The sequence below is a fragment of the Sarcophilus harrisii genome, chromosome 5 (genome assembly GCF_902635505.1).
Source record: "Sarcophilus harrisii chromosome 5, mSarHar1.11, whole genome shotgun sequence".
Lineage (NCBI taxonomy): Eukaryota > Metazoa > Chordata > Mammalia > Dasyuromorphia > Dasyuridae > Sarcophilus > Sarcophilus harrisii.
The window spans coordinates 186,411,077-186,429,350 of NC_045430.1; the positions used below are offsets into that span (position 1 = coordinate 186,411,077).

An 18,274-nucleotide genomic window follows, 5' to 3' on the forward strand; every position below is an offset into this window, starting at 1 on the left:
GAAAATGAGCACTTATTAAATGTCTACTGTGTTCTTGGCTCTGTACTAAGTAATTTATAATTATCATATCACTTGATCTTCACTACAACTGTGGAGATTAGCTGCCATTTTATGTTCATTTTACAGTTGAGGAAACTGAAGCAGACAGGGGTTGAGGGACTTTTCTAGGGTTACACAACTTTTAAATAATCTGAAGCCATATTTGAACTCAGGTCTTCTTGATTCTAGACCAAGCAATCTATCTACCACATCACCCAGCTCTTTTGTCATTGTCTGAGAAGGGATCCATAGACCTTCCTTTGGATTAAAAGGATCCAAAACATAAAAAAAAGATAATGGACCACTAGCCTAGAAAAACAATCTGAAATCTCACATTCTCTGCCTTTTGTTAAAATGGCAACTGAAAACTCTCTTCCTTCAAGAACTTTTGCTTTAAAATTATCTGCTTCTTCTCATTCTTCTTAATCCTATGAAAAAATTTTTTTAACCTGTACTTTTTTTTGGCAGATTCTTCTATTCAAGTCCAACTCACAGATTTCATCATGGCATGGTGATAAGCTACAGTTTGAAAGCTATGCTAAGGTAAAGCAAGCTCAACAGCTCTTATGAAATTGGAAAAGCTTCAAGAACTGGCCACAGAGACTCATGGAAAGTTCTAGGTGGTCAACTTTGAAAAGACTTATTCCCCAAAGGTAGGCTACTATGTGATGATTTGTGTCTATGCATGTATGAAGGAAGAATATTTATGAAATTCTCTACTCAGGTATGGAGAGATGGTGATCTACATAAGTGTGTGCTGTATTTGAATCCCATGCTGAATACCTGTTTAGATTCTAAGTTCCTTAAATGAAGGGAGAATTGTGAATCTGCAGTAGCTACACCAAGGCCCAATTCAGTGTTCTACATTTTATGACCACTTTATAAGTACATGTTGACTGATAAAAAAAGAAATCCAGTTTTTATTTTTGCATTTCATGGATCCTGAAATATAAACAGAAGTGAATCAAAAGTCAAATCTGTTCACTTCTTTCAACTAATTCTCTTTTTCACTTTCTTTCTTGCCACTCTAATCTGACAATTACTTCCTCACTTGAGTTCTTGCCCTCCCCTTATCACCCACTCTTTTCCTCCAGGGCCTTCTCAAACCACCACCAATCATTACATTCCAGAGACTATATCCCTTAACTACTTTTAAGCTTCCTTCAGTCAATATGACTTCCCCCAAAACCACAACTGCTATGCTCTGGAAAAGAATTAAATGCCTTTGATTGCTGGGACATTTTGAGAATAGATCATTAAGGAGATGGTTAGTAAACATCTAGAAGAGAAATTGGTGATTAGAAAGAGCAGTTTTATCAATAATGGGTCATGTCAAACCAACCTTATTTCCCTTTTTTGGACAATATTACTAAAGTGGCAAATCAAGAAGTCTTAGATATAATTTACTTAGATTTCACCACAGTATTTGATAAAGTTCTCTCATAATGTTTTTGTGGTTTAAAAAAGTGAAGAGAAAAAGATAGACAATAATACAATTTATGCTCTATATTCTCAGTCGGGCCATCACAATACTACTCTTCCCTAAATGATTTTCTATCTCACTCCACAGCAGTTATTACAAACTTTTTTTTAACCTTCCTCCCCATCATTTTTGCCTAGGAACTAATTCACACTTCACTGACAAAATTTAGGCTCTTTCTTCTCTCCCCCATCTCAACTCACAGCCCTGTGAGATCATCCCCTACTTTCTCTTTATTTAAGTTTCGAGTAATGAGAAATCCCTTTTATTCCTAATGCCAAAATCTCCACAAGAGCGGTTGATCCCATCCTCACCTATCTTCCCCAGCAGATCATACCTATCATCTTCATTGTGTCCCTGTCTCTCTACTGATATGTTCCCTGCTAACTAAAACATGCCCAAGTCGCTCCCATCCTTAAAAATCTCTCCCTGAAGAGAGCCATCTATACCCAAAGAGAGGACTGTGGGAACTGAGTGTGGATCACAAGGTAGCATTTTCACTCTTTTCGTTGTTATTTGCTTGCATTTTATTTTATTTTCTCTCATTTTTTCCTTTGATTTGATTTTTCTTGTGCAGCAAGATAAGTATATAAATATGTATGCATATACTGAATTTAACATATATTTTACCAAGTTTAACATATATTGGATTACTTGTTATCTAGGGGAGGGGGTGGAGAGAAGGGGGGAAATTGAAACATGAGATTTTTGCAAGGATTAATGTTGAAAAATTATCCATGCATGTCTTTTGAAAATGAAAAAGCTTTAATAAAAAATACAATATAAAAAATCTTTCCCTTTATCCCTTCAAGTTCTCAAAATATCATACTACATCTCTTTTCCTTTTATCACCTAAATGCTTTGTCTCCACTTTTTTCTCCTCTCCCTGAATGCTAAAACCACTGAAATGTGGTTTTTGAAATCATTATTCAATTGAAACTGCTATCTCCAAAGTCACCTTTTAATTGTCAAGTCTAGTGGACTCTCTAGATCCTCATTTTTCTTGATCACTCCTCCATATTTGACACTAGTGCCTACCTTGTCCTCATGAATGGTCTTTCCTCTTAAATGTTCTTTCCTCTCTAGGTGACTTGATTTGTTCCTGGTCCCACTTCTATGTGCCTGACTAATCTTTTCCTGTTTTTCTTTCCAACTCATCATCCATATCATGTCCCCTAAATGTAAATGTTCCCCAAGGCTCTGTTCTAGTTCTTTTTTTTCCTTTCACTTTTTCTGTCAATGATTACATAACCTTCAATAGGTTTAGTTTTCAATCATTTTGCAACCATAGGTGACTCTTCATGATCCGAGTTGGGGATTTCTTGACAAAGATACTGGACTGGTTTGCCATTTTCCTTCTGTTCATTTTATACATGAGAACACTGAGACTAACAGGATTATGAGATTTGCTCAACATCATAAGGCTAGTAAGTAGCTAAAGGCAGATTTGAATTCAGGAAAATGAATCTTCCTGACTCCAGACTTGGCACTCTGTCTACTGCAACATTTAGCTTCCCCAGTGAAGGTAAGAACCAGATCTATAAACCCAATTCTAATCTTTCTCCTTGGGCTCCAGTGCTGAATCAATAAGTGCTTGTTGCATATTTCAACCTGGAAATCCAGTAGACATCTCATACTCAATCTGTTCAAAACAAAATTCTTCAGCCTTCCTCTTAAACTTTCCTCTCTTCTGAACTTCCTTTTTATTATTGAGGGGGTCTACCATTGTTCCCACGAGCCAGGGTTCGCAAACTCACTGTCATCATCCCTAGCTCCTCTTTCTTGTTCATCCTACAGATCCAATCAAATGCCAGACATTTTAATTTCTTTCTACACAACATCATTCACATACATTCCCTTTCCACATAATACTCTATTCCCTATACATATACATCCCTATGATTTTGCACTGGATATTCCCAATGTGTGGAATGCTCTAGCTCCCAATTTGTGGCTCTTGATATCTCTGGGTTTCTTTAAGACTTAATTCAAGTACTATTTCCTCTAAAAAACCTTTCCTGGCCCACTCTCAGATGCTAATGACAAGCCCTCTAAGGTTACCAGCTATCTGCTGTCTTTCTTGTATGTTCTGATTTCTATATGTTGTTTATTTATTAAAGTATAAACTCCTTCAGGGCAAGAACTAGTTTTTGTTGTTGGATTGTTTTTAATCCTTAGTACTCAGCACAGTGCCTGGAATATAGAAAACATCTGACAAATGCATCCTGATTGATTGATCAATGAAATTAAATGTATTTAAAATAGTCAAAGAAGAACACTGATAAACTGGAGAATGGTGAAATCTCTTGAGTTCATACCAAATGATTACTGGTTGGAGGAATTAGGGATGCTTAGAACATGAGAAAAGGCTCAAGGGACATGACTACCTTCAAGTACTGAAAGAACTATCAAAAGTGTAATCAGATTTGTTCTGTTTGACTCCTAAAGATGGAACCAGAAAAGGCACAGAGGGGACATGACTGCCTTCAAGTACCAAAAGAATTATCAGATAGAAGTGCAATCAGATTTGCTCTGTTTGACTCCTAGAGATGGAACAAGAAGCAATGTATTGCAGAAACAAAGGGGCAAATTCAGGATTCCCTTTAGGAAAAACACAAATCATGAAAATAGTAAAAGTTATTCCTTCTTCTCTTGCCTGGTCAGCAATACCAATGATCTATAAAGATAACCCAGAGACAAAGAATTGGCAGGAAGTAGAATGTTTTTTGTCCTTTGGAACAAATTCCTATTCTGCTCTTTCCGAAGTCACCTTCTAATTTAAGACAGGAACAAATTCCTACTTCTTATAGACAAATGGTGGTCACCCATATTAAAGCAGACCTATTTTGGCGAAACTACTGGCCCTGGAATCAAAAGGACCTGTATTCAAATTTGGGTAAGTACTTTACTCTTATTCCCTCCAAAAACAAAATGAAATAGATCTACTAGATTTGGACAAATTAAACTAGATTATTCATTGCTGCAGGCCCTGAAATAAACTATCTGGGACAATATTAAGCACCAATTCAAGTTTAACATTTAGTTTCATTCCAGAATGAAACAGTAGAATTTAAGTTGGTTTTGATGGCTGGGACATTTTTTGTTATGTTTTGTATTTTCAGTGTCTAGCATTGTACCTTGAGTAATAGAGGTGGTTAATAAATATCTTTTAACTTTGATTGGACAGAGGACTTCATTTTACCCTGCTGCCAAAACTGTAATCTAATCACAAATTACTTTGTTTGTAATCAACTATACTGTAAGGAATCCTAACATATATATAAATAATACTGGGGGTGGAGAGGGAAATTGGGATTCGAATCTGTGATTTCACTTGTGCCAATAAGTCTCAGTGTGCAAATTCCTTCCACCAACTCAAATTGGTAACTCTTGTATAACTTAGGATCTTGGAGAGGTGTTTGAAGGACTGAAAGGTTAAAGTAGTTTTTGTAAATATCTAAGTTAGGACGTGAGTCAGGCCTTCCTGATTCCAAGGTTGGTCTTAATCCAATATACCATGCTGCCTCTCACACGCATAATTCCAATACAATATAACATACAATAAGTACATAAGAGAGATGCAAACACATTTTAAGTGAGGATCCATGGGGGAAGCACCATTATCATAAAATGGTTCCAGGAGAAAATGATGTGTGGAGTTGGGTTTTAAAAGATGAACAGGAATTCAACTGCTGGAATTGTCAAGGTAAAGGAACTGAGGCATAGGGAACAATATAACCAAAAGGAATTTTGGGGACCAATACCTGAGCATCCATTCCTAGGTTTCACTGGGACATTTATATAAATAGCTACATTATTACATCTCATCCAAAAGTGGTTTATTTGTTACCATGGGTAGTTACCTGGTGTTCTAAAAAAACATCAAAATAGAGATGAAGAAATAACCCTAGAAATCATGAGAGAAAAGGCTTTTGTAATCCTAAAAGTGAAAAGGAAGTTTGCCAGAGGCCAAAAAAGGAGCTTGGCCAGAGAGCCAAGTCTCCTGGCTTTTTTGAACAAAACCAAGTAGCTGCACCAATGCTCGGGTTGGTGCTTTAGGAGAGGGCTGAGCTCCAATTTAGGTATCTTAATGAGATATAGAATTACATGTAACAGGAAGTTGATCAGAGGAATACCTAATCAATTGAGTGCCCTCAATCTACTTTCTGAAATTCTAAGGCATACACAAAGATTCAATTCCCATGGAACTGGACATAGTGTCTGAATCCTTGCTAAAGGAAGTAAAATTTGCTCTAATGACTCTCTAAGGACGTTTCCTTTTCTGGCATGATATAGTATTGTATGATTGGACTCTGTAATACCTCATATCAAAGATTTGGCACAGAAAGTCTGTGACTGTGAATCTAAAGAACATATTCTCCACATGAGCTATGGAAATAGAACTCTCTCTTTTTAGTCTTCTCATTTGGGACTCTCTGTCAGAACTTTCTAGTCTTTAATCTTTTAGCAAGGGTACATAGATGGAAGATGAGATTTTTTTTCTCTCTCTCCTTTCTCCTATCCTCAACGGGTCAATAGCAATCTGTAACCACAAATAAATGGGAGGAGGAATGTGCACTTGCATAAGTGAATCTGAATCTCTGGCTACCTTTCTGTTTTCTTCCCTGAGCATAGATCAATGTCCTTTGTTCCTGGAAAGATGACAGTTCCAGTCTTGAAAAGAAAAGTTGAAAACTCTCCTATCCAACAAAAGGTGTTTTAAAAAGAAAAGGAAAGAAGATGAGAGAAAGAAAGGGGAAGGGAAGAAGGGAATGACAAGAGATAAAAGAGAGAGGGAGAATAAAAGAAGGAAAGGGTGAAGAGAGGTAGACAAGGGGAAGATCATCCTAAAGAAAAATCTTAACTTGGCTCTTTTCAACACTGAGATGATTCAAGCTAATTCCAATAGACTTTCAAGCTAATTATTCCTGGTTAGTTCTTAGTTCTTCAACTTAGTTCTAAATACTCAGAAATTCAAGCTAATTCCAATAGACTTGTGATGGAGAGACTCATCCACATGCAGAAAGAGGACTATGGGGACTGAATGTGGATCACAACATAGTATTTTTGCTTTTTCTTGTTGTTGTTTACTTGCTTTTTTATTTCTAATTTTTTTCCATTTTTATCTGATTTTTCTTGTGCAGCATGATAAATGTGGAAATATATTTAGAAGAATTGCATATGTTTAACCTATATTGGATTATCTGCTGTCTAGGGGAGGGGAGTGTGGGAGAAGAGAGAGAGAAAAATTTTGAAGGTTTTGCAAGGGTGAATGTTGAAAATTATCTTTGTGTATATTTTGAAAAGAATAAACATTTTAAAATTTTTTAAGAAAAACCCTAGAAAGGAACAATAACTAAGCTCTATTTTAGAGATTTTACCAGAATTACTGAAGAGTAATAACAAGAGAGAGAGAGGGGAGAGGAAGAGGGAGAGGGAGAAGGAGAGAGAGAGGAAGAGAGAGAGAAATCATAATTGCATTCTTTGTAGTCCATTTGCCTAGGAAGAATGCTGGCCCCTATGAGCCCACAATTTGATTCCCTTATGGGAATATCTTCACTGAGCACCTGGATCATGAAAAAAAGCAATGAATAAGGATAGAGGGGTAGTGTCATCACAACACTGTCAATATAAATATTGCACACAAATCAACTTGTAGCTCCAAGCCTAAAAAACTATGAAAAGAACAGTGACTAATCTAAGATACCATCTGTGGCAAAACTAATGTAAGTCAAGTCAACAAATATTTAATGGGCACTGAGCATGTGTCAGGTACCATGCTAATTGCCAGAGATAAAAGAAAGACAAAAATAGTCCCTGTCCTCAAGAAACTCACATTCTAACAGAAAATAAGCAGATTACCATGTCTTCTCTAGTGGACCGATGCCATGGGAGACCATAAACTCCAAGTGGGATATTAAATCCTGACCCTAGAATTGCATCAGTTTACCATCCAGGCCTTCTATAAGTTTCTATGTGTTGATTCTCTAAATATTTTATCTATTTACATGTTTTAGAGATGGGCACATGACAAAATAATGGCGTTAGATAAGAGGACCTCTAAAGTCCATGATCTTACTGTCTTAGTATCTATGATGCTTAGCCCAGTGCCTTGCAGTACTAGACACTTAAATGCTTGCTAAATTGAAAGTTACTAAGAGATCTTCAGTGCTGACCCCTCCTCACTAGGGACATAGATCTCTGTCTCTTTCCCTATCATTAACTTTCTTGTGTCTTATATGATACAAAATTCTAGTTCTGGGTGGATATCACTGTTTATAACAAATGTATAATATTTAAGGATTGATCATTAAAATGTTGTTTTTCCCAGAAAAATAAAAGTATCAATCCTCCACATCTAAATAATATCCTTGTTAAACCATATCATTCTATTAAAGTTATATTTTATTCAGTGGAAAGTAGTACAGTGGCTGGAGGGATGGCTTTGGATTGAGTTTAAATCCTGCCTCAGACATTTACTAGTTGTGTGATGCTGAACAAGTGACAACCTTTCTTAACCCTCAGTCTCCTAATCTGTAAAATGAGGTAGTTATAGATAAGGGTCTCTGTGGTCCATTTTAGTTCTAAATGTATGATCCTATGACACAGTTGTGAGGACAGCAAGTTAAGTAAATAACAGTAAGTTACAAGTAAGAAGTAACAGCAAGTTACACATAAATGTATAACTTGATTAAACAAATGTCCAGTGAGGAAATTCCCTCTCCAAATGCCCACTGAGGTCCTGAGAAAGTGCAAACTAATACATGTGGGAGGTAGATTCAAATATGGGTCTCCCTGCCATACCACCACAAATAGTTTATAAATCATTTTCTTACTGTCTAATTTATATAAGATGAATGAAGTTATTTAATTTCTCCTAAATTCCAGTTAGGGTAAACTGTTGTCAGGTGATTGTTGATGTTTTGAAGATGGCCCAAATAACTAGGTATGCCATGGACGTGATTAATTGAAAATAACACTTTTCTCCAATTAGTTATGCCTCTTAAAAACTTTTTAAAAAGTGTAATTGTGTAGTAGAATTTAAAAGCCCAAATTTGAAAGAACACTATATTTAAATATATTGCACCACTTAAAGCAAAATATGAAGAAATATAAAACATCAGGTAAAAAAGAAACTTCATTTACTAGTCTTTAAACATAAGGAAGGAAGGAAAGAAGGATTCTTTAAACATTTACTGTGTACCAGGGACTTTGATTAAAAAGATTTACAAATGTTATCTTATTTGATCCTCACAACCCTGGAAGGAACATAATTATAATATCCATTTTACAACTAAAAGAACTGACACAAACAGAGGTTAAATGGCTTGCTTAGTCACATAATTAGAAAGTATTTCAAAATGCATTTGAATTCAGATCTTCCTGACTGCAGATCTAATATTCTATTCACTCAGCCGTCTAACTGACCTTCTTAAGCTTAACAAACTAGTCTACACTAATTCTGTTTATTCTCCAGACCTAAACCTCCCCACAAATCTTTTAACTCAAAATCAAAGTTTTTGCTAGATATACACAATTTATGACTCCAGCTTCAACTTTTTGGAGCTTTGGAGTTTCAAAAACACTTGTAGATTTTCTTGTAACTCCTCCAGGAAAGAATAGTCTTAAACTCTACTTAGTAGAAAAATAAATGCTCTGTTCTCTTCACTCCACTCCCCATGTTTTCCTCTCTTCTTCTTGTCAAGAAGAGAGAAATGATGTAATTTGTTCTTCAAGGCATCAAGAAAGAGAGTATGATATCAATTGGCTTCAAAGGCATTAAAATATGGTGGTATTGTCTTTTTTCCCCATACAGAATGGAAATGTTGCCTCTCTTTCCTCTGAGTAACTTAGTCTAATCTTCCTCCACATATTTTTCTCATCAATAATTTCAATATGTATAATTCTATATCTAATAATTAAACATAAAGGACTATAATTCCCCTGATATTTACAACTCTGACAAAGACTACCTTTTTTAATAGAAACCATGTCTTTTTCCATTTAATGTGACAATAATTAAAACTCATTTAAGCACAGGCATTTGTGTAGCATATTATGCATATGAAATAGTGTCACCCCATATGGCTTTGCCTATCAGAAGTTACAGAGTTTCTGGTAATTGGTACTCCATCTCAATTCCTCTAGAGCCATTTACTCCTTTCCACCCCAGCAATACAAGAGCACATATCACTGTGGATAGGCACAGCTATATACTCTCATTCCACCCTAGCATGAACCCAGCCACATAAAAATTCTACTTATGTGTTTCTTCAAATGGAGGGTGTAAGTTGGTCTCTGCCTAAGTCATTCCACTCTGCTCTGTGCCCTCCCAGACCCCCAATATCTCTCTCCTTGTCTCTATCTCTCTTCTATCTTTTCTCTCTCTCTGTCTCTGTCTCTCTCTCTCTGTCTCTCTCTCTTTCTCTGTCTCTCTCTCTCTCTCTGTCTCTCTCTCTCTCTCTCTGTCTCTCTCTCTCTCTCTCTCTCTCTCTCTGTGTATGTGTGTGTGTGTGTGTGTGTGTGTGTGTGTGTATGTCTGTGTCTCTGTCTCTGTGTCTATGTCTGTGGGTCTTTCTGTGTGTGTCTCTCTCTTTCTTTCTCTCTGTCTATGTGTCTCTCTGTGTCTGTGTGTATGTCTCTGTGTCTGTGTGTATGCTTCTGTGTCTCTTTGTCTGTGTCTGTATCTGTGTGTCTTTCTGTGTCTCTGTGTGTGTCTCTTTCTCTCACTCACATACACACATACACACATACATACACACACACAGACACACAGACAGTTGATTTAGTCACAAAAAATAAAGTGTAGAAAACAAAATATTAAATAATCAAACCATAAAAGACCTTAACTCTTAAGTACTATGCTATCTATTGGTTAGGGAGACCCCTTTACATTCCAGAAGATAACAAATGACATTTAACTATTAACTAATCTCTTAATTATTGTTTTAGGGAAAAAAATGCAAAAAGGTCAGAAAAGTAGGAGGCTAACACTCACTGCAAACTTGACTTGACAGTTTTCCTCCCCGAGGTAACACAGGTCTCCTGAAACATTGGTCTCCAGCCACAGGTGTTCTCCATTCACAGCATTTTCCTGGAGAGAAAAGACCAGTTTTATTTTGTTTTTTCCTTTCAGGGGATGAGGGGAGATGAAGGCATGAGAACTAACACTGAAGAAAAAAAATCCCAATCTAAACAATTATTTTAAAGGAAAAAAATTAATGAATGCGCAAGTGCTTATGTGACCACATTACAAAATTGCCCACTTAATTCTTCCAAAATTCTGGAAAGAGGAAGGAAGAAATACAAATCTGCTGAATTAGAGGGTTGTGTTTGATTTGGGACAGCAATAGCCTTAGGTTCTTGAGATGTTTTCTCTTTAGGAACAGTGGTATCTTTAACCATATGTACAAAGAATCAGTGGAATCTGTCATTAGCACATTCTTGTGGGCCTCACTAATTTAAAATCTATCACAATTCAAAAAGTGGATGGATTCAATTGTCTTTGCCTAGCAAATTCATGTTGATAGTGCATAATGCAAAATATCTTACAGGAATAATATTTTGACAAGTGTATTTCAATATGAATAGTTTCTTTTGTAATCTTATAAAATTTATTTTATGCACTTAGAAACATTATTCTAAGAAGGATCCCATAAGCTTCACCAGACTGCTTATTTGTCCTGAGAAAAGAGGCAATATTTACTGAATAAAACTATTTTAATTCATTACATTAACCACAAGATGTTTAATTTAAAACAACAACAATGTTATATTTCCTTAGATATGATGTTCAGTTAGACTTTTTTAACTAAGTTAAATGGATGTTTCCTCAATTCCTCCTAAAATTGTGAGCTTTCACTACTACTTCAAAATATCTGCATCTGCTCCAGCCTGAAGGGAAGGGCTGCTATAAGTCATTAGTTAATGTATAATTCCACTGTCCAAAATAAATGTGAAGAGTTTTTGAAGTGCTACATAAACTGTGATGAAGGGTCAGTTTCCACTGAAGTATATTCCTTCTCATATCTTGCTAAATGGAAACTTAAGACCATGAAAAAGCTGGTCACAGCAACTAAACATCAGCAGTTTATATACTCCTGCTTGACAGCTTGAATCAGGCCTATTTCCTGAAAAAACGAACTAAGCTTCTCAAACAAAAAAAAAAAAAGAAAGAAAAAAACATTTTATAAAATATACTATAAAATTATGAGAATGATTCTATAAATCATGCCAAAAAAATCAATCTCATTTCTTTATAATCACATGTCATGGATTTAAACCCCAAAAGAATCTGAGATGTCAATCAATCTAAACCCTTCTTTTTACAATCTGAGGCTCAAACAGGTTGCCCAAGTTGTCAGGATACTAAGTAAGAAAGACAGAATTTGAACCCAAATCAATATTTTTTTCATTAACAAGGATAGTGAGAGTGGTTTGCCATTTCCTTTTCTGGCTCATTTTACACATGAGGAAACTGAGACAAACAGAATTAAATGAGTTGCACAGAATCATACAGCAAGGAAGTATCTGAGATTGTATTTGAACACATGAAGACGAGCCAGGAAGGCTCATAACAGAATCAGGAAGATTCTAAACCCATTGCTCTATATACACTGTGCTACCTAGCTGCCTCCAGAACTGCTATTATGCTTTCCCGTTGGCATAATTATACTAGAGGCTTGAATGTATTGTGTAGCTTTGAAAGAAATCATATAGTCAACTTTACCTGAGCCACCTTGAACCATAAAATGTACACATGATAACACTATGGCTTTCCTAATAGAATCTGTTTTCATTCGGGTTCTGGAAGTTCAGTCATGAGTGAAACATTTTCTCACCTCACAGAAATGGAAACAATTCAAATTCATATTTCTAAAAAGATATCATTAGTTTTTTAAGCAAAATCATTTTCTGGGTTTAAGTAGAGAACTTAACTCTTATTTTAGGGCCATTAGCCTCACTCTCTTGCAATTATCAAGCTGTCAAAATCATTTTCATTGGGAAAGACCTGGAGGGTTATGGAAACATTGTGCTACAAAAGTTCAAATCTGGCCCCAGTCACTTATCAGCTATATGAACTTGAGCAAGTCACTTAACACTTTTGCCTCAGTTTCCCCTCTGTAAAATGAGCTGGAGAATGAAATGGCAAACTACTATTTGCCAAGAAAACCCTAAAAGAGTTGACAAAGTCAGACACCACTGAACCACAACAAGAAATCCTCTTACAGCCTAGAATATATATTGATGCTTAAGACATTTTTTGAATTTCATAGAATTTCCAGATCTCAAAGTCTGAAAGGACCTCTAAAATATCTAGTGAAACCTGTACCTGAACTAGGATCCCTTTTAATAAGAACACAGTAAGAGCTATCAAGCTCCTACTTGAACAGCTGCAAGGATGAGGAACTAATTCATTTCTTCCTAAGAGGTCCAGTTTACTTCTGGATAGAATTTTTTTTTGAGAAGTTTTTTGCAAATTTTTGAGAAGTTCTTCATTATATTGAACTGACAACTGATTTTCTATGATTTCAATTCAAGTCAGCTCTGAAACAAGGCAGAACAAACTTAATCCTTCCTCCATTTGACAGCCCTTCAAACAATTTAAAAAATCAATTATGTATTGTCCCAAGGTATCTGTTCTCTAGATGAAAAATCACTTAGCTTCTTCCATCAATCCTCATACAATATGATTTCAAATCCCTTCATCATTCTGGTCAGACATCTCTGGATGAATTAATTTGTCACTGTTTTTCCTAAAATATAATACCTGGAACTGTACACAATGCTACAAATTTACCTCTGGATAAATCCATGGATTAGTACTACATTGTGGTTACTATATTCTGTTGTGCATGTAGTCTAAGGCGGCATGAGCTTTGGGTGGCTGGCATATCAGACAAATGGTGCATTATTGAGTTTATAATAAATTAAAACCCAGGAAGATTTTTTTTCATCAACTGATATTCAACCATGTCTCTCCAATCCTAGACTTTAAGAGTTTATGTTCTTGGACTCAAGAATAATTTACATTTTATCCTATTGAACTGCTTATTAGTTGAGAGATGCCATCCCAAGAATTTGGCAGTGTTTGTCATGACAGTAAGCACTTATAAAGTGCTTATTTAAAGGAGAGAGAAAGGATATATATACATAGTGCCTACTATATGCTAAGCACCATACTAAGTGCTTCACAAACAATATCTCATAAAGATCCTCACAACAACCCTGTGAAACTGATGCTGTTATTACTCCCATTTCATAGTTGAGGAAACTGAGACAGAGGCAAAATATCTTATCCAGGGTCACATAGCTAGTAAGTATCTGAAGCCACATGTGAACTCAGTTCTTCTTGAGTTGAAGTCCTGTATTATAGCACTGCACTACTGACTTGCTTACATAAATTATCTATAATACATCTATGAACCAATTACCATTCAATGGAAAGATCAGGGAGGAGCAAGAAAAAAGGAAAATCATCTTGGACACAATTACCTGTGACTGAAATTCCATCAGAATTCTAGAAGAGCTTACAAGCTAGAGGACTTGTCTATACCAACACAAGAAGCATAGAATATAAACAGAAGGATTGCTAATAATGCTATCTAATTATCTCTTCTATTATTACTATCATCATCACCATCACTATATCACCGTTTACATCATAAGTACATTGTCAGAAGAGTCCTTGTTCATACTAAGGCATTGTTGGTGGAGTTGTGAAATGATCCAACCAATTTATGACCTCATTTGGGGACTATGCTCAAAGGGCTATCAAACTGCATAGTCTTTGATCCAGCCGTGTCTCTCCTGAGTGTGTGTCCCAAAGAGATCATAAAAAGGGAGAAAGGACCCACATGTGCAAAAATGTTTGTAGCAGCTCTTTTTGTGGTGGCAAGGAACGGGAAACTGAGTGGATGCTCATCAGTTGGATAATGACTGAACAAGTTGTGATATATGAGGTATATGTGGTATAGGTGGAATATGGAATTTTATTGTTCTATAAAAATAATCAGCAAGATGATTTCAGAGAGGCCTGGAGAGACTTACATGAACTGATGCTAAGTGAAGTGAGTAGAACCAAGAGAATGTTGTACAGAGTAATAACAAGATTACGTGATGATCAACTGATATGATTCAAGACAATTCCAACAGAGTTGTTATGGAAAGTACCATCCACATCCAGAGAGAACTATGAAGACTGAATGCGAATTGAAGCACAGCATTTTCACTTTTTTGTTAGTGGTTTGTTTTTTTTTCCTTTCTCATGTTTTGATCTGATTTTTCTTGCTCAGCATGACTAATATGGAGATATGTTTAGAAGAATTGCATATGTTTAATCAATATTGGATTGCTTGCCATCTTGGGAAGGAGCAAAGGGAGGTGAAAAATTTGGAACACAAGGTTTTGCAAAGATGAATGTCAAAAACTATCTTTACGTGTATTGGGGAAAATAAAATACTATTTAAAAAATTTAAAAGAAGGGCCCTTGTTCTTGACCTTCTAAAATGAGGGACAAGATCTGATAAACCAGCTGGAGAACAGGAAGGCAGGTTGCATCCAATTCTCACTCTGATAACCAATCCAAGAAGTAGTTTCCAAAACAACTCCATGTACCCTTCTCCTCCGACAATCCACTGGTCCTTCTCTCCCTCTGCTGGATCAGCTCTCTGGTTCCCTCCTTCTGAGCCTTTTAGGATGGTTATTAGCCTAAGCTAATTGCTCCTCACAGCAGCTGTGCAAGTGTCATTGGGATCTGACCATGTCATTTCCTTGCTCCATTAACTCTAGCAGCTCCCTATTGCCTCCCACATAAAATATAAGTTCCTCTATTAAACTTTTAAAGCCCTTCACAACTTGTCCCCAGTTCTCTCAGTTCCTCAAATACAAAACTCCATCTACCACCTGTATCCATTTATACTGGCCATTCCTTATGCTTGAAATAGATTATCTTCTCACCTGCATTTCACAGAATAATCATCTTTTCCTTCAAATAGTGCTCTAACACTATTACAATGGGTCCCAAAATTTTTACTTTAAAAAGCAAATGCAGTGATGTAATGTGGTGGTGGTCCTGAGGGTCCTGATGATGGTGGCAGGGATAATGGAAGAGTTAATTTGATAGCATCATTAGCAATCCTTCTGCATATATTGTCTGTTGGTGCAGACAAGTCATCTAGAACTCCCTCCCTCCCACCTACAAAACTAATTAGTTGCCAAATCATATCTCCTTTTCCTCTATTTCTCTCTTATCTGACTCCTTCCTTCAAGTCACCCAGAAACCACCCTAGTTCAAATCTTCATCCCCTCACCTTCACTGCTGCCAAAACTTTCTAAATGTTCTCCCGACTTCAAACCTATCCTCTCTAATCCACCTTCTTACACAGCTGCCAAAGTGATTTGGCAAATTAACCAGATCTGATCATCTCACTCCCTTATTCAATATCACTGCTCTCTATTGTATAGAGGATCAAGTACTACTTCATCTCTTTTAAACTCACCCTTTTTAAACTTCTATTTGCTGCATATTATAAAATCTATATCAGTGATGTCAAACTCAAATAGAATTAGAAATTAGTAAACCTTTTAAAAAGATACCGGACATGACTCAGAAAACCACACATTATCTATTTTATATTGTATTTCATTTATTTCATTAAATACTTCCCAATTATATTTTAATCTGTTCAGGACATCATTAGGAGGTATTATAGCCACAGTGTGTTTGACACCTCTAATCTACGTGATTATTTTTGTTTGTTTGTTTGTTTTTTGCTGAGGCAATTGGGATTAAGTGACTTGCCCAGGGTCACACAGCTAGGAAGTATTAAGTGTCTAAGGCTGAATTTGAACTCAGGTCTTCCTGACTTCAGGGCTGGTGCTCTATCCACTGTGCCATCCAGCTGCCCTTCTACATAATTATTAATACTGAAAAACATGTTTTTGCAAATATTTTGCATATGTCTGCACATTTAGAGGGGAGGCTCAAAAAGTTTTACTAATAGGGTTGTATGATGCAAAAAGCATGGAGAACCTTGTTCTATAGGACAGTTGTGAAAGAAAGACAAAGAAAAATAAAAAAGGAAGAAAAAGAAGGTAGATAGGAGAAAAAAAAGAATGAACAAAAAGGAAAGGAAGGGAATGAATACAGCTGAACTTAGCATTAGGCCAGAGAGATCCTCTTGAAGGGTTGGAAATCCTATTTTTGTAACTAAATTATGATTCCCCTTTGGATTACAGTAGGAGCTCACATCACAAGTGCTTTATCTTCATTTCCAATCTGACTTTCACTTAGAAATAGTTACTAACATTTGAACTTTTAAAATCTCCACCTCCTTGTTTCTTGTCTTCACTCCTAATATTTTAGTCAAAAAGACTGATGATTTATCAAGAAATTCTTAAAAGTTGTAGGCCAGCTTAATGGGACCTTGTTCTATATGGTTTTTTAAACGAACAATCATTTTTCTTAAATGTATTTTTTTGGGATTCTTGTATGCAGGTAACCATTGAATTATGTATTTAAGTCCATATATATGTAAACATCCTTGTCCTTTTATCCCTTCAAACATGTGCATATATCACTGCCTCTATTATTATTAACACGAGAGTCACTATGAACAAATCCTGCATTTTCCAGATAGTATGTAGATTCATAAGTAGATGAACAACTAGGTGGCACAATGAAATCCTGGGTTCAAATGTGGCTTCAGACACTTATTAGCTGTATGACCCTGCTTGCTCAGTTTCCTCATCTGTAAAATGAGCCAGGGAGGAAAGGGCAAACCAGTATCTTTGCCAAGAAAATCCTAAATAGGGTCACAAAGAGTCAGACAGGACTTTAATAACTAAATAGCAAATGAAGATGAAGGGGAGAAACTCTACAATACAGAGAACTGACACCAAGACCAGACACCTAGGCAGATCCAGTTTCCTGATATAAAAGTTAATCAATATCAGAGAAACAATCTACAAATTGGAAAAAAAATTTCTTTACAGGGTAGTTATGAGGAAAACGCTTATAAACTATAGTCCACAATAAGCTACATTAGAATCTCCAGCTGGAAAGGACCTTGGAAGTCATCAAGTCCAACTCCATCATTCCCATGTGAGGAATTTGAAGCCCACATAAATGAACTTATTTTTCCAAAGTCATCTTATAGTAAGCAATAGAGCCAGGGAGTTTTGCTGAGCTGTGGTATTAGTCATTCACACAACAAGTGTGAATTCATTAGTGCCTTTCTGACAGGGTTTTAAGGAAAAAATATGCTTTGTAAACTAGACTCCTGTATAAGTGAGTAAGTATACCCAGCTTTCTCCCTCCTGAAGAGCAATAGCTAAGAGGAAAGGAATTCAGGTATAGGGGGTATGAGAAGGAAGATAAATAAACTTATAGGAAAGAGTGGGAGAGGGTAGATGTAGGTTGATTAGAAGACTTAGATCTTTTTTATAAAGTTTTTTTTATTTTCAAAACACATGCACAGATAATTTGACAACATTGACCCTTGCCTAGTCTTGTGTTTCAGATTTTTTCCTCCTTCCTCCCATCCCTTCCCCTATATGGCAAGCAATTCAATATATGTTAAACATGTTAACATATATGTTAAATCCAATATATATAAACATATTTATACAATTCTCTTGATGCACAAGAGAAATCAAATTTAAAAAGAAAGTAAATGAGAAAGAAAACAAAATACAAGCGAATAACAACAAAAAGAGTAAGAATGTTATGTTGTGATTCACGTTCATTTCCTA

General features: G+C 36.0%; 1 protein-coding gene across 1 annotated transcript in view; it reads right to left on the reverse strand.

The window, feature by feature from the left end:
- Positions 1–18,274, reverse strand: part of DGKI (diacylglycerol kinase iota) — a 552,148-nt gene that overhangs the window by 363,681 nt on the left and 170,193 nt on the right. Inside the window, exon 3 of the mRNA XM_031939143.1 lies at positions 10,518–10,613. Within this exon, the coding sequence (XP_031795003.1) occupies positions 10,518–10,613 (96 nt within the window). The remainder of the gene's footprint in view (positions 1–10,517; positions 10,614–18,274) is intronic.